The sequence below is a fragment of the Microcaecilia unicolor genome, chromosome 8, assembly GCF_901765095.1.
Source record: "Microcaecilia unicolor chromosome 8, aMicUni1.1, whole genome shotgun sequence".
NCBI lineage: Eukaryota > Metazoa > Chordata > Amphibia > Gymnophiona > Siphonopidae > Microcaecilia > Microcaecilia unicolor.
In genome coordinates, this window is record NC_044038.1 from 156,163,036 (window position 1) to 156,183,709 (window position 20,674).

The 20,674-nt window shown below is 41.9% G+C and overlaps 1 protein-coding gene across 1 annotated transcript in view; it reads right to left on the minus strand.

Moving 5' to 3' along the window:
- Window positions 1–20,674, minus strand: part of FAT2 (FAT atypical cadherin 2) — a 181,009-nt gene that overhangs the window by 43,259 nt on the left and 117,076 nt on the right. Inside the window, exons 10-17 of the mRNA XM_030211178.1 lie at window positions 15,306–19,349; window positions 12,445–12,641; window positions 9,647–9,800; window positions 6,619–6,852; window positions 4,609–4,998; window positions 3,847–4,061; window positions 1,020–1,157; window positions 451–594 (exon numbers count right to left, since the gene is read on the minus strand). Coding sequence (XP_030067038.1) covers window positions 451–594; window positions 1,020–1,157; window positions 3,847–4,061; window positions 4,609–4,998; window positions 6,619–6,852; window positions 9,647–9,800; window positions 12,445–12,641; window positions 15,306–19,349 — 5,516 coding nt within the window. The remainder of the gene's footprint in view (window positions 1–450; window positions 595–1,019; window positions 1,158–3,846; window positions 4,062–4,608; window positions 4,999–6,618; window positions 6,853–9,646; window positions 9,801–12,444; window positions 12,642–15,305; window positions 19,350–20,674) is intronic.

Here is a 20,674-nt window from a genome sequence, read left to right on the forward strand (position 1 = left end):
TAGATTTAGGTGCTGAAATCGGTGCAGATTCTATAACACTGCACATAACTTAATTGGCTTAAATGAATGTTTATGCTGCCTCCGCTCAATGCATAAACGTCCAGTTCTTTGTATTTTAGAGCAGCCTCTACATCAACAAATTCTGTTCTAAAATACTACTGAAACTGGAGATGTCCACCTGGACGTCTCAGTTCTGACTTCTACGTCCCTCCTAAAATAGGGCTGATTGTGTATTCTGCATGGGTTGTTCACAGCTCTCCCTAACTAATCAAATAGGATGTTTTCTTTTGCCTATTTCACTATGTACTTGGGAGGTTTTCTATATGGCCCATTGCAAACAGTTCAGTCTTACCACATGGCACAAGTTAAGAGAACCATCCAGTAGAAAAGACCAAGAAAGAGCTGATGGTATCAGAAGAGCATGCTGTTGTGGAAGACAGTTGCACATACCTGAACCACAAGGCTATAATTGAGTTGAAAGAATGTTGGAGGGTTATCGTTGACATCTGACACTTGAACATTCACTGCTCCATCACTGAACAGTACAGGATAACCGTTGTCTTCAGCTCGGACTTTCAGAGAATAGTGGGAGATCTAAAGTAGTCAAAAATAATGTCAGGTCCTGGCTATTTTCTGTTTTATTCATTCTACTGAGAATTATAACCACATGATAGCACAAAGCACTGGCTTCCATCTTAAACATCTCTATTTAAGGTCAGCTGGGGTGAAGAGTAGTTCTTGACATCTCCTGTAAGTTCCAAAATCTGTTGTTCTCAGAGCTGAGTGTAGAACACATTCACTGCCCCCCACCCAGCTCCCAGTCCCGTTTTAGGAAACCTTGAGGAGTTCTGCTAATTTACAGAATAGTGTATATATCATAAATACCAATTATCTCAGCACTTAGTGTACAGTGTGCATAACTACACACATGTAGTTACAGAATTGCACTTCAGATGTGTTATGTATTGTCCCCAAGTTCCTTAGAAAATTGCGATGCTCAGTATTGAGAAACTGCTCACCTCCTCCCTGTCCAGGTGTTTGACTACACAAATCTCACCAAGCTTGGGGTGGATAGAAAAGTGGCCATCGGGGTCCCCGTCTATTAAGGAGAATGTGATCTGATTGTTCATTGGCCCATCTTTGTCATCTGCTGATACCTGGTGAAGAAAGAAGAGGCAAACTTTCAGGGAACCCTGGCAGGGACATTACTTTAACTTTGATATTTAACATTCTACCATAGCGATCATGTCTGCAGTAGCAAATCATTCACATTGTATATATAGAAAATGGTTTGCTGTTAAACAGAAGATATATGGTTAGATTTTCATTCACAAAATACTCAAATACGTGCTTACAGTAAACTCATAATAAATATTTATAATCCAGGAAAGTTTCTGTACAACATCTGCACCATAGACCGATAGACTCTGTAATCCCAATTACTGCAAATTAAGAGGTTAATTATTAAAGTCAGGATTTTACTATACCTTAGTTTATTGCAGGTGTAAGAAATCGGTGCTATCTCTGTACGGTAAGTTAGTCACTCTCATAGTACATGAATAATGCAGCTTCTGATCAGCCTCACAAACTGCGCTATTCATGCTGCCTGGGAGCATTGGTTTTCTAATCGAAAACATATCCCCCCCCTACCAAAGCCTCCCCCTTTCCCACAAAGATCCCCTCCCTCCCGTAAATCCCCACTGGTGAAATTATCTGGGTTCTAGGGGATTTAGGGCAGCAATAAAGTGATCTCCAGCAACTCCTGCCAGTGCCAGGTTCAAAATGGTACAGGGAATCCCCTAGCCACATTTTTTTGGGTACTACAGCTAAGGGTCAAGTTGCCTACGGCTTTAGAGGAAGGGGAGATTATGGCTTATTGCCCGGGCCCTTTAATATATGGCCTGGGAGTTTTGGGTTGTGGCTTCAGCCCTGATGCTCCCAGCTAGGATGAATAATGCCTCTGGGGTTGTTTTTCCAGGAATAGCACAGCTTGCGGTGTTCACTGCAAGCTTCATTATTCAGCGGTACTTGGTTAGTGCCACTGAATATCCCTGCCAACTGGCCATCCTCTAACTGACTAAATTCAATTTAGCTGGTTAGTGGTGATATTCAGTCTGCTAACTGGCTACGTAACTGCATTAAGTTAGGACAGCAAAACACCTGTTCTAACTTTATGCAACAAGTTAACTGGGCACTGGTCTGAATAACCAGTGTGTTTTTTTTAGCAAAAAAGGTGCCGGTACTCAAATGCCAGGCCACCCTTCAGGGGTGGGGTGATCATTGAGGGACCCACCCCACAATAGCCAGGCCCCCTACAACCAGTCACAGAATCTATGACAACACAAAATTGATGTGTAGGGCCTTAGCTCTTTCATTAAATCTTGGGGACCATGGGTCAATTTTAGCAGTCAATGGAAAAGGTGCTGGTACTCAGTACCCCCAAGTACCACCTCAAAAAAAGCCCTGTGAATAACTGACAGTGCCTGTTTCACTTCCAGCTCAGCAATCATACTAGGATATTCAATGCTGAGAGTTGCACATGCCCTAGCATTGAATGTCCGGGATTAGCTCAGCCCAGGACTGGAAGTGGCTTACAAGCTGTTTACTGCCATGGGCTGAATATTTCCTCCAATGTGTTTTGCATACATTTACATGCTTTGTATGTCATTACTATATATGAAACATTAGCTTATATTAATGTGCATTACAATGATATAATGTATGCTAATGCCAATTAAACTTTGAGTGGAGGAGTAGCCTAATGGTTAGTGCAGTGGGCTGGGTTCGATTCCCGCTGCAGCTCCTTGTAACCCTGAGCAAGTCACTTACCCTTCCCTTGCCTCAGGTACAAACTTAGATTGTGAGCCCACTAGGGACAGAAGTTTCAAGTTTATTAATTAGCTTGATATCCTGCTCAAGGGATGAACTATCAAAGTGGTTTACATCATCAAGTCTATAATCCTATATAATAATTTGTACCTCCAACGTTCTATGTCTGGATGCCTGGGTTCGTAACATCCATTCCCACTCATTGCCCCTCCCTTGTGTCAAAATGTAATGATGTCAGAGGGCGGAATAATGAGAGGGAAGGGAATGCTGGAGGCGAGCTGACGTCAGGAGGGATGTTACGAACGATACGGAAGCCAGCACCAGCCAGCCAGAGAACGTTCAGGTACAAATCAAGGGGAGGAGAGAATCGCGGGACAATGAGGGGAGGGAGGGAGGAAGGAAGGAAGAGAAGGGGAGAGCAGGGCAGAGGAAAATTGATGGACATGGATGGGATGGGAGGACAGTAGAGGAGAGAATCGAGGGACACGGATGGGAGGGCAGGGAAGAGGAGAATCGCTGGACATGGAGGGGAGGGGAGGGGAGGGAAGAATCGCTGGACATGGAGGGGAGGGCAGGGGAGAGAGAGAAAAAAAGCTTACAGGACAGCCTACCTAGGGCCCGTTTCATTGTTGAGGAAATGGGTATGGTTCCACTAGTAAACAATAATTAGATCAGAAAAGAAGTCCATACAAAACAGGGTAGAAGGAAAAGAATACCAATAAAAGTACCTGCATATGTAAACCACTTTGGTTGTACCCACAGAAAGGCAATATATCAAATTCATGACACTTATCCCTTCATTAAGGGGCAAATAATGTGTTATGGCCACAATGCACCTTAATAACCACCCGTTATAATGAGTCAGATTACTTGTTTTTATTTATCCATTTGATTGGATAATGAACTGTTACACTTTAAGGACTGTTAAGTTCTGCTACATGAATATTCCCATTTTCAATGCATCACTTCTTGTATCCCTAGATCTGATCAGAATTAGACCCTGCTATTATGTCTTACAGTAAGGATGATGTCCCCGACTGCCACATCTTCACTGACTTCTATGATGTAGTGCTCTTGGGCAAATCTTGGCTCATGATTGTTGACATCAGTGATATTGATAACCACCATGATAACATCACTGAGCAAAGCAGCACTTCCTCTTGAGCCCTCTATGGATAGATAATATTCATGGCACACGTCACAATCCAAACTTCCATTCACATACAAGATACCTGGATATAAACAGGAAAAGGATCAGAAACACAGCCACCTTATAGTAATCCGTTAAATAGCTTTATTTTGGTTACTATTAAACCATGATCTCTGAGTCCTGCATTCACTGAGCTGTTCTAAATGGTAGTACCTCGGAGTTGTTCATTTTATGTTTTTCTGATCATTTTCTCTTTTCTTCTCGGTTGCGTGAAAATTTCATACTAGAACTTCCCGCATTTAATGATATAAAACTAAAACGCCATTTTTCGGCGATGTTTACTTTTCAAGCAATTACAATTTAGAATGCACTGCCTTTATTAATTCAATCTGAGGATGGCTATATGCCATAGCGTGAAAAAAATAAAAAAAATTATTTGATTGTTTTCTTTTATTGTTTTTTTAAATAGCTCCTCGTGATGTTACGAGTTCTCTTTTATGTTAACCACCTTGAACCTCCTGCTGGGACTAGTGTGGTCTACAAGTCTCAGATTACATTGGATTAGAAAACTATTTAAATCAAGAAATAGCATCCCCTGATATATTTATAATTAACTGCATACTTTGTACCTGTTCTTGCATTGAGTAGGAACCTTCTATGCTCATTTCCATTCACAATTTTGTATTTTATCTCCACATTTTCAGCACTCTGTCTTGTCAGTTCGGTCAAGTTCAGAACCTCGGTACCAACAGCTTTATCCTCCATTACCGTGACAACATATTCAGTACCCCAAAACACCGGCAGGTAGTTACTCAGATCTACCACTGAGATGGTAACGGTGGCAAAATTAGACAGCTGGTGTGGGGTGCCCTGATCAGTGGCACTGATGCTTATTTCAATTGTTGATCGCTTTGCTTCTTGGAGGGATTTCTCCAAGTAGATTACTCCGGTGGTTTCCTCAATTGAAAACTGTCCATTGGCAGAGTTTGTGAGAGCATACAGAACGTCTGCATTGCACCCTAAAAGGAAATATGTACAGTGAAACATCTCTGTGATATCCTTGCCTTCTACAGTAATCACTTATACAAATCCATATCTACAGCTGAAACAGAGAGACATTTCAAGTAGTGGGAGTTGAAACTCATTATAACATTGATGCTTCCTATCACAATTCATTAAACATATATGCACAGTAAGTTATTAAAAAGCAAACTAACATAATTCATAAGTGAACTTGCTGCTGTGAGAAGAGCCAGATGTACAATTAAAGAGGCAGGAACTATACTTTACTCCTGTGCCCTTCCATTTCCTCATGCCTTCATGTCATTTATTGCTTGGAAAGAATCATTTGCAGAAGTTTCATAAGAAAAAATGTTGGCTTCAAGAATTGCAGCTTTCAAACTTCAAACTGATATCACACAACTATACTTGGGTCCCTATGAAACTCTGGTACAGTTAGGGCTATGACTCCTGGCCACTTAAATGGCTTGGGTGGGGCTATTCAGGGATAACCCTGGATAGTGCTGCTGAAAATCCCCATTAACCAGCCATCCCCTAACTGGCTAGGTTAGGGACGGGCCATGGATGGAGCTTGGGCAGAGGAGCAACTTAGAAATATTCAGTCTGCTAACTGGCTAAGTAACCCCATAAAGTTAGGATAGCAAAACTGCTGTGCTAACTTTATCTGGCAAGTTAACCAGGCACCTGTCTGAATATTGGCCAGTGCCCACTTAACTTCTGAATTGGCAGTCATAACTGGATGTTCAGTGCTAGCCACTTACTGCCGTGGGCTGAATATTGGGACCTACTTTTCAAACAAAGAAAAAAGAAGCAGGCTCTTCAACCAGACCCACCCACCCACCCACACACACACACACACACACACACACACACACACGAAGTGACACTGACTGCACATGCTATAGCCAGACATGTTTATCCACTCCTACCCCAGCTAAGATAATATTCAAGCACCTTTCTGACCTCATGTGCAAGTTTCTTCAATTGATCCCCTTATTTTCTAACTCCTGTTATTGTCTTACCTATCTATGGGCTTCTTTTACAAAGCCGCACTAGCGATTCCTGTGTGGCAAATGAGAGGAAGCCCATATGAATCGAATGGGCTTCCTCTCATTTGCCGCACTGAGAATTGGCAGTGCGACTTTGTAAAAGAGGCCCTATATGTTCCATCTATGCTGTCTATTAATATGTTTTATTATGTACTGTGTTGACATTGTGGTGAAGGCGGTTAGCTTGGCAGAGTTTAAAAAGGGGTTAGACGGTTTCCTAATGGACAAGTCCATAAACCACCACTAAATGGACTTGGGAAAAATCCACAATTCCAGGAATAACATGTATAGAATGTTTGTACATTTGGGAAGCTTGCCAGGTGCCCTTGGCCTGGATTGGCCGCTGTCGTGGACAGGATGCTGGGCTCGATGGACCCTTGTTCTTTTCCCAGTGTGGCATTACTTATGTACTTATGCTATACTTTGTATTGTTGTTTGAACATATTTACTGCTGTAATTGTCTGTTGCTTATTCTAGCCGTACACAGCTTTGACTGAATTCCTTCAAGAAGGCTGTCAATAAATCCTAATAAATAAATAAGTGGATGTAGAGACGATCTAGTCAATCTACCTTCATCTGGATCTTTTGCAAACACTACTGCAATGGGTGTCTTCACTTTAGAGTTATGAAAGACAGCCACAGGATAATGTGTCATGGAAAATCTTGGAGCATTATCATTCACATCTTCAATAGTTAGGATTACATCTGCCTGACAGGACTGACCACCTCCATCGGTTGCTTTGGCTAGTAGTTGGTATGTAGCCTTCTGCTCCCTGTCTAGGGGTGCAAGTGTGGTCAGCTCTCCTAGAAAAAAGAATTAATGACATTGATTACTGTAGTCAACGTGAGCATGCAAACTCGTTACGCAGTTTTCAAAAGTGCTAAATTTTAAGACTTAATTGTTCACATCTCAGTTGTATATGTCATATAGCACAAAACACAAAATATGATTCCCGTTGCTGCCTGAATGTCTGCAGTAGATTGAGATCCTGGGGAACCAGATTCAATTCCCTCTGCAGCTCCATGTGAGCATGGGCAAGTCACTTAACCAGGGGTGTGCTGGTAAATTGTTAACAGGGGGCTCTCTCTCGCCAGCAAAGTAAAAGAGAATTCAGGAGGGGCCCAAGCCCACATTTTGGGATCCATTTGTTAAAGTAGCCATGGAGAACCGGCTCCCAAAATTCTTAAAAACTTAACAAATGGCTCTCGAGAGCCTGTGAGAGCCTGCTCCAGCACACCACTGCTTTAACCCTCCGTTGCCCCAGATACAACAATAGTACAATGTACTACTTAGATTGTGAGCCCACTAAAGACAGACTCAGCACCTGTACAATGAAACTGTAAACTACTTAGGTCTAAGCGGTATATAAATACTTAAATGAAATGAACAACTTTTCCTTGAGTTTTCCCACTTTAAGCAGAGAATTGTGGTTGCTGTATTGGCTTACTTGTGGGCCGATGCTCAGAACTTGGTGCTATAGCAAACAGCGCCCGGGAATAGCAAAAGGGACAGCACAGTAAAATAGCTCCCCGATGCTCAACACTAATTGCGTGCAAATAATCTGCATGTTGTGAGACTAAAAGTAAGGGCAAGGAACGTGTCTGGTGCATGTGCACAAGAGTTTTATGGTAAGTGTGGCAGACAAACCCGGAAATGAAGCATACAGTGGCTCAATCACTCTGCGCTTTTAAATATAAGTCTTTCAAACTTTCTTTTTTCACTGAAGGCTTATATTTAAGTGCAGAAAACAGGCATCAATGTGTGTTTTCATTTCTGGCTTTGCTCACACACACACATGTGTTTCTTACTCAGGGCTGGCCCAAGGCAAGATGCCACCTGAGGTGGAGCTAATGTTCCCCCCTCCAGGCTGAGATTCCACCCCCCTCCCGGATCGAGATGCTGCCTCCCCCCTTCCCTTTGCGGCATTTTACCTCATGGTGACGTTCCAAACCTGGCAGCAATTCCCATATGCTGCCCTGCTGCCGCTGGCACCTGCCTCATCCCTTTACTGCGGCTGAGCCTCTGACAAAAGAGGAGGTTACATCAGAAAGGCGGTCACAGTAAAGGGAAGAGGTTGAGTTCCTTAACCACATTTTCTAACAATAAATTCCACAGCTTGATGATGCATTGAATGAAAAAATACTTTCTCCAATATGTTAGTCTTCTGGATTGCTCCCTTTTCTTAGTACTATTTGGAAAGGAAAACAGCCATAGCCTATTTATCTGTTCTACCTTTGTCATGATTTTACAGACTTTTAGGGCCCTATTTACTAAGGCACGTTAGTGTTTTTAACATGCCTACAATTAACACTCGCACTAACCATGTAGGTGCCTATAAGGTTATTGTAGATGCATACATACATGGTTAATGCGCATTAAAAATGCTAACGCACCTATAATGCGGCTTAGTAAACAGGGCCCTTAGACTATCTCTTCTGAGCTGTCTGTTCTCCAAGCTGAACAGCTCTAACCTGCCGTAAACATTTTCAGATAGGTCAGAACTGCAGACAGTAATCAAGGTGCAGTTACAGTATACCATACATTGATACAGACCAGGGCTGCATTTTGATTACAATTTTAATCGCAATTAAACAAGTGATTAAAGTTACGTAATTTATTATTTTTTTTCTCCACTGCAGCTCCTTTTGACTCTGGGCAACTCACTTAACCCTCCATTGCCCAGAATCACAAGGAGCCGCTGCAGGAAAAAAAATACTTTTAATCGCGTGATTAATCACTGTTACAAATTTTAATTGAAATGCAGCCCTAAAATAATTAAAGAATAAAAAGTAATGAAAAGATAAAAAATATAAAATTGAAATTGAAAAATTACAAATTAAAGAATCTAAAACATCAAGCAGAATAGCTATAAACAGTCTTACAGTTTTCACAGCAGAAAAGAAAGCCTAGATCCATTATAATATTCTCCATTTTTAGTTTTGTACATTATGTTAACTTATACAGTATATTGCTTCAAGTGCATGCATAGAACTGATTCATTTGTAGCAATAAATAAAGGCAGGGGCGGACTGACCTTTCGGGCAACTGGGCAGTGCCCGATATCCCAGAGGCTTTGCCCGGTTCCCCCACCGTCGCCACCACATACTACAGCCCCCCCCCCAGGGCCCTGGTGGTCTAGTGGCTACTGCTGCTATTATCCCCAGAGCCACTGTACTTTAAAAATGGCTGCCAAGACTCTCTGCAGCAGTCTCATGAGAATGTTGAGATCCACGAGACTACTCTGGGAAGTCTCGGCAGCCATTTTAAAAACATGGCGCTGGGCAGAGTAGTGGCAGCAGGCGGACAAGAAAGAGTGGGGTTCTTTCCTGCTCCTAAAGAAGCCACTAGACCACCAGGGTCCTTCAAGGTAGGGAGGGCAGGAGTGTGTGTTTATGGGGGGGCAGTGGTAGTGTGTGTGTGTATGGGGGGGCGGTGGTAGTGGGGGTGGCAGCGCAGGTGGCGTGTGTGTGTGGGGGGGGGGGGGGCCCAGAGTACTCCCACTGCCCGGGGGCCCAGAACTCAGTCTGCCTCTGAATAAAGGCATCACAAAATAAGCTCATGATGAAAAACTGCAGCTGTAGGAAATGTTGATGTTACCTGTATGGGGGTCCAGTCGGAACTCCTTAGCCCCAGGGCCATGTAATGTGTATGTAATCTGAGCACCTCTACCAGCATCAGCGTCCTGAGCTGACACACTTAAAATAAACAGCCCAGGCAAGGCATCTTCTGGAATCTTTCCAATATACCGCATCTGATAAGAAGAGCATATACCTTATCATTAGGTAAAGCTACCACTAGTTCATTAGAAAGGAATGAGTACACATGGTTCCATTTAGTGCTAGAGCATGACTGTTTACCTCATGGCTTTTATAAATGATTTATGAGTCTTTGCTTTTATACAGGACAGCAACTTGGCAACGCAGAGACAAAAATGTGTCTACTTTAATCATAGCAACGAAGAAGCTTTACCATTTCATTTTCAACCTCTTTACACTGAAAGTGCCTATAGGGTAATCCTTTCCTACTGCAGAGCTCACTCTGGTTTAAATGGCTAAATGTTATTGGCAATGAGGCTAAATGAAGCACAGAACATTAAGAGCTGAAGTTATTCAAGCTTTGCCAGTTCATAGGGATCTTTGATATTTCTGTAGGAGAGACCCAACATTGGTTGTTTTTACACAACTGTAGTTCCTACTTGAAGTAACTCATCCAGCAGTGAAAAGGGTCTCTTATTCTTCTGTTATTTTTCTCCCTACTTTCATCTGTCCTGTTAGTACAAGGCAGTCAGTCATACTGAAAAAAGAGATTAATTCAGTGGATAATAATAAAGAGCTCTGTTCATTAATTCTTAAACCCATTCTATGGTAAGCCTTTAGGGGCTGGGTTTTTAACTGGCACAGCAATCATTCTACACAGATTCAGAAAAAAATCTTTAAATATTCAGTATGACCTTTGAAAATACATTAGTGTAATGGGGTTTTTCTTAGTTAATTCATAAATTGTGTTCAAAGTGTCCTTCTTCACTCTTGATACATTCACGAAATCTTCAACACCACAGACTAAGCACCATTTTGCTAAAATGGATTTTAACAATCACCTCCTGAATGGTGCCATTTTGAAAACAGAGATCATCCAGTTTTTACAGCATCTTGCAGTAACACCTGTCAATAACAGTAATAATTTTTGAAATAATAGTACGTTTGCATTGGGTTATTTGGAAAAATGTTGGGGGCCCCGGTTTTTTTTTCAGACACCATGTAAGTTAAGAGTTAATGCCTGTGCTTAATGGTATACATAGAATCAGCACCGCTATTCATGTGAATCAGCATTTTAGAAAGGTTGTCCAACTCAGAATATAGATGTCCAAGTCTGAACATCACATATGGACATCCATTTCTCAAGTATTTCAGAACGGGATCTGCGTGTGCAAATTGGGTACGTGCCCAAATTTGCAAGTGCAATTTTTTGCACTTTTTAGAGAATTTGGGGGATAGTGGCTAGAATCATGCACAGTTCATAGAGTGAAAATCATACATATACTTTTCACCGAATATGGGCAATTAGAAAATGATGGGCTGAGTAGAATGACTGAATTTTCCAAAATGGATGTTCAGTCATGTAAAAATGTAAGCATACTTTCATAACATCTATACTTTTATCTGTTTGAAAAGAGAGTACACCAGGGATAAGAATGGATCAGGGAGAAAACTATGGGGCCCTTTTACTAAGGAGCGCCTAAAAGTGGCCTACGCTGGTGTAGGTGAATGTTTTGGATGCACACAGGTCAATTTTTCAGTGTGCCTGGAAAAAAGACGCTTTTTTTGTGGCCAAAAATGGACATGCAGCAAAATTAAAACCAGCATGCATCCATTTTCGGCCTGAGACCTTACCGCCACCCATTGACTTAGCGGTAAGGTCTCATGTGCTAACCGGGCGGTAAGCGGCCAGTGCGCATAAATTGCTGATTACTACCGGGTAAGCGCCACATGGTAGAAAATAAAAAATATTTTCCACCGCGTTTTGGGTGCGTGTCAAAAATGGAATTGCCTCCCAGGGCACACAGTAGCTGAGTGGTAGTTCCAATTTGGTGAGTGTTGGATACGCATAGGTGCCTACATGCCTTAGTAAAAGGTCCCCTATGTGTATATATTATATTGTCCAAAATCTGTGTAAATTGATAATGCACATCCTTTATGTTCTCATTTGAGAGGATGTAAGGTACATTCACATTTTCATGCTGATGTTTGTGGTTGATGATCAGATTGGTTTGTGTAGGCTGCAAAATACATAGCTATATTGTCTTATCAAAAATTTACCTTTCAACATTTTAGAGGGTAATTTTTGGCTTGGTGGAATGCTTGCTGTCCCATGACTGCTTTATACACGGGCCTACAAGTCAGTGTTTAAAAAGAAATTCCTCAAAGAACTTCCCTTTCAAAATCAAATGGTTGGCTAGTGCTGTAACATCCCTTATCCTGCATTCTTTCTAGTTGCAAGGTATGCGGGCTACTCACAGAACAAGTAGGCACAGGGATTTCAACACAGAATCCTCATGATTACTTTTACTGGCCCTGCTCCAGCCCTACCCTCAGCATTGCCTCTTTTCCCTAGAGAAGGAAAAGCGTAATTTTCAAAGGACCCTAGTTAAAACTTTTAACTGTGAAGAATCCCCTTAAAGTGTTCTGGTATATGCTAAGGATTATTGAGCTAAGGAAAGTAGAATCTTAAATGAATTAAGGCATCTTTCTAAAGGACCACCATCCAAGCTTTAGGAACTTTAAACCCCCCCCCCCCCCCCACACTTTGAATCAAAGATGAAAATAGTTTAAACATAGAACAAATTCCATTATAACATCATCTTTCCTTTCACTGCCTTGTCAAAGTAGACCGCTTACCTGTTGGCACTGTGGGCTGTTATCATTGACATCAAGGACAACAATCTCAACATCAGCAGCTGTCTGAAATTTTCCATCTGACGCCATTACTTTAAGGTGATACGTCTCTATTTCCTCCCTGTCCAGTGACTTCTGGGAAGAAATTATCCACTCTTCTCCAATCTGATTAATACTGAACTGCCCTAAAGGATCTCCCTCTACAATCAAATAGAAAACACTGTCAGGAAAGATGGTGGATGTGAGGAAATATGATGAATGCCCCTAACTTTTGACCTTCTTCTGGATAAGACCAAGCCAGGAGAGCGGCCTGCTACAGGAGTGAAGGTATTACTCCTCCATGTTACTCCCATTTTGAAGGAGCAACACTGCCTTCCCATCATGGGCAGAACTAGATTTAAATTAATGGTATTAGCTTGCCCTAACTATTAAGTAGGTCTTGTAATGAATTCTATGCTGATTCCATATCAACCTAGGCAACTTCTGTTCTCTTCACAAGCTAATTAACTCATTGTTTCCAGATATACTGAGCTTCAATTAGATTTCACTTGGTAAGCTTGTTGGTTTTTTTTTTCTTTTTTTTTTTTTGTACTGGCCCCTACTGCCTATAACATTACAAAGTTAAGATCAGTGAGTAGTGTTTTTCTTGATCATTGAACTCTTTGGGCATGTGGGACTTACCCTTACCTTTCCACCCTTTTATTTTATGGATTTAAATATTGTTTATTGTTTTTTTTATATTGAGCTACTTAATTCCCTTCTATTGAATATTTTTCACTATGATTCTCAGATGATGATTACCTCCCTAATTCTATAAAGTGTGCTAAAAATTGGGTGCTCATTTGGGTGCACAGGGGTCGTTTACATGCATAACTAAATTAGCTAATTAGCACTAAATTGTTGAGAAGTACAAATAATTACCATCAACAAGCACTAATTGGCACTAATTTGTAATTAAGCACATAAGTGACTTACTTCCCTATTCTATAAACTTACTGGTTGATATTCAAAATGATTTAACAGGCCAGAAATGGGCACTGACTGGTTAAATTGCTTCTTTGGGGCATTTTCAGCGGTAAGTCCAATGCAAGTTTACTGCTCACTCTTACGGGACTGTTTGTTAAGATAAGTACTTTTTATCACCTTTAAATTTCTTTGCACTTTTGGCTGAATTTTTTGATTTTTTTTTTTTTAGTATCATCTGGCAATACTTATGTACGTATGGAGGAATGACAAATGATTTGAACCTTTGATCAAGGTCTCAGACTTGAAATAGCTGTGCGCTAAGAGGTCCTAAGACCATATCAAGAATTATTCTGATGTTATTTTCCTCTTATTGAGAGTGTCCCATATTATTTGGAGAATTGTGATGTTTTGAGGTTGTTCTTGCACACACAGTCTGAGTTTGTTTCTCTCTTTATTTTTGTTAACTGTTTGGGCTTGATAGGGAGTTTTCTTTTCCTCTATATTTATTTATTTATTTATTTGTTGCATTCGTATCCCACATTTTCCCACCTATTTGCAGGCTCATTGTGGCTTACATTATTCCGTGATGGCGATCGCCATTTCCGGAATGAGGAATACAAAGTGGTATTGCATTAAAGTTCATAAGTGACAGAGTAGATTAAGCAATTGTGTATAGAGAATTCATTATGGTGTTTGCTATATGAGTTGAACCTGGCATTTACACCAGGTACCAATGTTTGAGCGTCATTTATAGTATTCCTCCTCAGTGGCGTACCAAGGGTGGGGCGGTGGGGCGGTGGGGGCGGTCCGCCCCGGGTGCACGCCGCTGGAGGGGTGCAGATAGCAGCCGTGTGGCTGCTCCCACCAGGTAAGAATGTACCCGGGGGGGGGGGGGGGGGTGTCGATGCGCTGGAGGGGATGGATGCTGTTGCACTCGGTGGGGAGGGGGGGGTGCAGCGGCAATCCGCCCTGGGTGGCAGCCGACTAAGGATCGCCACTGATCCTCCTAAGTTATAGAATCCTGTCAGGTACATAATTGCCAGTATTGACATGGTGTAAGTATTCATGCCTAGAGTCAGGCGCCAAAATGTGGACTTATGCTAGTATTCTATAACAGATTTAGGGGCCCTTTTTTCTAAGCAGCGGTAAGCCCAACACGGGCTTACCGTGTGCCAATCCTGATCTTCCACTGGGCTACCGAAGGAGCCCGGCAGTAGTTCTTGCCCCTTGCACTTGCCACATCCGGCGCTACAAAAATATGATCTATTTTTATGACACTGGAACTTAACCAACTGTAACTGGGCAACGCCGAATGCTGCCTGGTACTGCCGGGTTAGCATGGAACCCCTTACCACCATCTCATTGGTGGTGAGGGCTTCCCTTCGAAATGGCCGCTCAGTAAGTGCTTCACTTGCCGTATGGCCATTTCTTTGCCTCAAAAAAGACAGACTTTTACCCGCTGTGGTAAAAGGGGGCCTTAGCACACACCTAAAACATGCACTGACGCTAGTGCAGGCCCCCTTTTACTGCAGCTTAGTAAAAGGGCCCCTTGGTGCACAACTTTGCCGTTATAGAATACTAGCTTAACGCCCATTTTTTGGCACCTTTTAGCGACTATATAGAATTTACCCTTATGTGCAAAAAGAGTGCACTATGTGCAAAGAAGGAGTGCTTTTAAAGAGTGTGCACTTCTTCCCAGTAGTGCATGCATGCACGATAGTATACTCATGCACACAGTATCAGAAAAGCAGCACTCTTGATGACAGTTGTTCCAGATTATTAAAAAACCCAGGAAAGAAAAGACAATAGTTTTCCGACTACCCATTTCTAAAAACTAATGCATCAACAAACCATTTTTGCTTATATTTGATATGAGAGAAAATATTTAAAAATCTTACCGGTGATGGAACATGTAGCTCTCCAGTTTTGCTCTGACAAGTCAGCATCTGTAGTCTTGAGCGTGACAATGAATTCTCCTGGGTGGCTGTTCTCCACAACTGAACCTTTGTAAAGGTCTGAGGTGAATTGTGGAGGGTTATCGTTTTCATCGATAATGGTCACTTCAACCAGTGTTTGAGAGGTCAGCTGGACCTTTCTGCCATGGTCTGTAGCCATCACATTAAATCTGTAGGTTTCTACAGTCTCACAGTCAAGTTCTTTCAATGTTGTGATCCAGCCACTCTCTTTATCGATGGCAAAGAGCCCGTGAAGAGCAGGTTTGGTTTCTAGGCTGTAAGTCACTTGTCCATCACTCCCCGTATCTTGGTCATTTGCAGTAACCTGAATAACTGTAGTTCCTGCAGGCATGTTCTCCACAAGGAAAGCCTTATAAGGATTTGCCTCAAAAACAGGCCGGTTGTCATTGACATCTTTCACTTGGATGCTCACTGAACCTAAAGAAGCTAGTTCAGTCTCAAAGTGAGAGCATTTAGCTAATGCATCGATTTGGTACCATTTAGTTCTCTCATGATCTACAGTTTTCGCAACCTTCAGAACTCCTGTTTGCTTATCCAGTGTGAAAATTCCATCTTTATTACTCTCAGCTGTAGTTCCTTCTACCAAACTGTATATAACAGATTTCTCTGCAACAGCTTTAACCAGTCCTACTTCAGACCCTGCTGGGAGGTCTTCAGATACAGAAAACGTATACAAGGGCTCTGAAAATTTCGGCAGTGACACTTCTGTTGGCACTACCTGAAAATGCACAGGGATTGAGGAATTCCAAAAGGGAGGTCCACTATCCTGTGCTTTGACTTTAAAGGTAAATACTTTATTTTCCAATCCAGCTAGGCTTCCCTTCACTTTGACTATCCCTGTAGAAGGGCTGATTTCAATAAGCTGGTCTGGGTTGCTGTCAATTGAATAGATCACATCTGCATTTACTCCTTCATCAGCATCATAGGCCAGTAGTTGAATGATTGGAGACCCTTTACTGATATTAGACTGAACAGATAATGTATATTCAGATGAGGTAAACTGTGGTAGATTATCATTCTCATCAGTTAGGATAATCTTCACAGTGCAGAAAGCTACTTTGCCACCCCCGTCCCTTGCCATGACTTTAATTTCAATGACCTTTTCTGTTGAATTTTCTCGATCTAGCTTCTTCAAGGTAGCAATATGACCTGCATCATTTATGGAAAATGTTTTATAAGCTAACTTGTTTATTATTGTGTAATTAATCATACCATATGGACCATCATCTGGATCAAAAGCCAAAACATCTATCACTTTGGTCCCCAGTTCAGCATTTTCAGCTAATTCTACTTCAAACATGTGTTGTTGAAAACTTGGGCTATATTTATTGGCGTATGAGGTATTTATGTAAACAGGCACATCTGTCCTATAAACACCATCTGAAACAGAGAGTCTGAGCTTGTACGAAGGATATAAATTATTCTTGCATAATTTTGATATTGAGATAATTCCAGATATTGTGTTGATGTTAAAATGCCTGTAGTTATTACCCGATAGTATCAAGTATTTCAGCTTGGTAATGCCTGCACTATCTGAATCTACAGCCTGTACTTTGATTACAACATACCCACAGGTAGCCAGTTCATTTACACTGGTTTCATACTGGGATTGCTTGAACTCAGGGGGATTGTCATTAATGTCTGAAACATTAACAATTACCAGTGCTTCAGTGGCCAAAGGAGGTATTCCATTATCGACAGCTCTTAGTTTAATGTGGAACTGTTCCCTGTGTTCATAATCCAGTTCCTGTGCAGTTGATATTTCCCCAGTACTTGAGTCAATATGAAAAAATTTCAGACTACTTTCTGAACCATTATCTAAGATGCTGTATGAAATCATTTTATTACGTCCAGAATCTTCATCAGTAGCAAAGACTTGAACCACAGGGGTGTGAGTTGGCAAACCCTCAAAGACGACTGCCGTATAAACTAACTGGGAAAACACTGGAGAATTATCATTAATATCTTCAACTTTCACTTCAACTACAGCATCTGAAAAAGATCCCAATGCTGTGTCTGTAGCTCTAACAGTAAATGTATGTTTTGTCTTGGATTCATAGTCTAACTGGTCAACAACGTTAAGTACACCAGTCTTAAAGTTAATGTTGAACATTTTCAGTGATTCTTTTTCAACAAGGTTGTAAATCACACGTAATCCTTGGGGACTACGAGCCTGAATGTGAAGAATGGATGTATAGACAGGAATATTTTCTGGCACCTTAACTGTGTAGTACAGACTTTGGAATATAGGACTAGATTTATTTCTCAAAGTGATTAATACTTGCTCTTCACTGCTCAGTGGAGGATGGCCACCATCTTGAGCAATAACTTTCAGAATATATTTGTTTAAAGTCTCATAATCGAATGTTTTTTTCATTGAGATGACTCCTAGATGGGAGTCAATCCAGAAATATGTGTAGTCTTCTGCAAATGAGAAAGTTATGGCAGCATTATTTCCAATGTCCCTGTCAGTGGCAGACACTTGAAAAATGAAGTTACCTGGTTCTGCATCTTCCTGGACTGATGCGTAATATGGCAAATTGTCAAACTCTGGTGGATTGTCATTGACATCTTCCACATATATTTTGACTTTACTTTGAGCTACTCTTAGTGGGTTCCTATTGTCCTTCACTTGAACAGCAATTTCATATAAATCTTTTTTTTCACGGTCAAATTCTACACCCGTTGTCTGAAGTACTCCAGAAGATGAGATTATGCTGAACATTTCCTCATCATTCAGAATGGAATAGAACAGTGGCTCATTAAGCTGATACCCTAAAACTCCAAGAACAACTAAAGTCTTAATATCTGTCATATTCTCTGTCACCCTTGCTGTGTACAAAGCTTGGCCAAAACGTAACGTTGTTTCTTGTGTTTCCAGGACATTTATTTTAACTAATGTGGTGCTCTTGTATAAACCGTCAGTTGCTCTGACTGTAAGTTCATGATATGTCCTCAGAAGGGTAGCATTAACTAGCGAGATAAGACCAGTGAGTGGATGGATGGAAAATGCACCTTCAAGGTTACCCTCCACAATGCTATATGTCACCTCAGACGAATCTGTATCTTTTGCTTGCACTGTAAGGACCTTCATGCTTTGAGAAGGTAACCAAATAGTAACCTCATAAATGTTCTGTAAGAATACTGGAGGAGAATCGTTAATATCTTTCACATAAATGGTGACACTGGCAGGTTTGGATGCAAATAAACTTGGAGTCCCACTATCATGGACATGTACATTGAAATGGAAGACTGGGGATAATTCATAATCAAGTTCAGCAGTGGCAGTAAGGGTCCCCATGCTGGAGTCTATTTTAAAATATTTCAGAACCTCATGTTCCAGAATTTCATAGATCAGTAATGCATTAGAATCCTTATCTGCATCTGTAGCTTGTATGACCAGTGGTGCATGGTTTTCATCCACAACCAGGCCTTTTTTTCGAGAAGACTCACTGATGTGTCCAACATAGGCAGGCTTAACAAATGTTGGTGCATTGTCATTCTCATCAATAACATAAATAAACACTGTTACATCTGTCAACACCCCCAACATGTTGGTAGCACGAACTTTTAGCTGGTAAGATGAGACCTTCTCAAAATCTAAGTTCTTCTGGGTAGAAATCAGACCAGAAAAAGAGTTGATAGCAAATGATCCATCTTGGTTTCCTTCTCTGATTTCATAACTGAGAGCTGATGAGCTTGTGGCTGAAACCAGGATAACAAATGAGCCAACACAACTTGATTCATTGATCTCTGCAAGGTATTCCTCAGCTGAGAATTTGGGAGATTCATTTTCTGAAAGTTTAACTTTAATGTGGGCAGTAGTGGAGTCACTGAGTTGAGGGAATGCCTGGTTTGTTGCGCTCACAGTAAGAGTGAAATATTCCTGCTTAATGTGGTCCAGTTTTTTGGCAAGTGTAATAACACCAGAAAGGGGGCCAATACTAAAAAACTCTTCCCCATTTCCTGCAAAGATAAAACAAAAAACAACTCAGATAAAATAAATTAAGTAAACCTAGGAGACTATTGCATCTTATTTTAAATGCTAGGCCGCTTGGGAGTAAATTTGTAAGTGATAAGAGCAGTGAACTGTGTTTTATGCACTCAGGGGCTGAGTTCTTGCAGATGACTAGCAGCCATGAAAAGTCTTAGGGGTCCTTTTACTAAGCCACGTAGGCGCCTATGCGTGCCCAACGCCGCAAAATTGGAGTTACCACCCGGTTACCACATGGACCTTTTGGTAATTTCAATTTTTGTGCATGTCCGCTATGCGTGCCCGAAGAATAATTTTTATTTTCTGGCGTGCGGCAGCTACACGCGTCAAGTGGCTTTTGCATTACCACCCGGTTACTGTGTGAGACCTTACCACTAGGTCAATGGCTTGCGGTAAGGTCTCAGACCCAAAATGAACGTGCGACAATTTTCATATTGCCGCACGTCCATTTTCGGCAAAAATAAAAGAAGGCATTTTTTGTAGGTGTGCTGAAAAATATCGTAGGCCATTTTTCAGCGCACCTTAGTAAAAGGACCCCTTTATGTTTTAGATTTTATTTTGTTGAAACATAGATGATAATTATTTTCAAAATTTAGGGACTCTTTTACTAAGCTGTGTTAACTGTTAACACATCGTTTAACATGATATAACAACTAATGCAAGAACACGCTAACCTGTAGTAATTTAGGAGCCCTTTTACAGAGCATCGGTAAGCCCAATGCGGTAACCCGGCGGTAATCGGCCATTGCCACACGCTACCCGGTTACCACGGGACTCCACCTCAGTGGGTGGCAATAAGGGCTCCCCGCCACATGGCCACACGATAAGAGTTCTCTTACCGTATCTGAGGGCTTTTTACCCACTGTGGTGAAAAGAGCCCTGGCGCAAGGGAAAAACAGCCCCCATTGCTAGCGCAGGGCTCTTTTTCCAACAGCTTGGTAAAAAGACCCCTTACCAGTGGCATACCAAGGGGGGGGCAGGGGTTGGTCCACCCCAGGTGCATGCTGCTAGGGGGTGCCGCATGCCTGTCGGCTCCGCTGGTTCCCTGCTCTCTGCCCCGGAACAGGTTACTTCCTGTTCCGGGGCAGAAGGAGCAGGGAGCCAGCGGAGCCAACAGGCGCGCAGCTGCTCCTAGCAGCCAAGAAGGCAACCGGGGGGGGGGGGGTGTTGATGCACTGGAGGGGGGGGGTTGATGCGCCGGGGGGGGGGGGGTGTCATGCTGCACCCTGGCAGGATGGATGCTGCTGCACCCGGGGGGTGGGGAGGTGCGCAGCGGCGATCCACTCCGGGTGGCAGC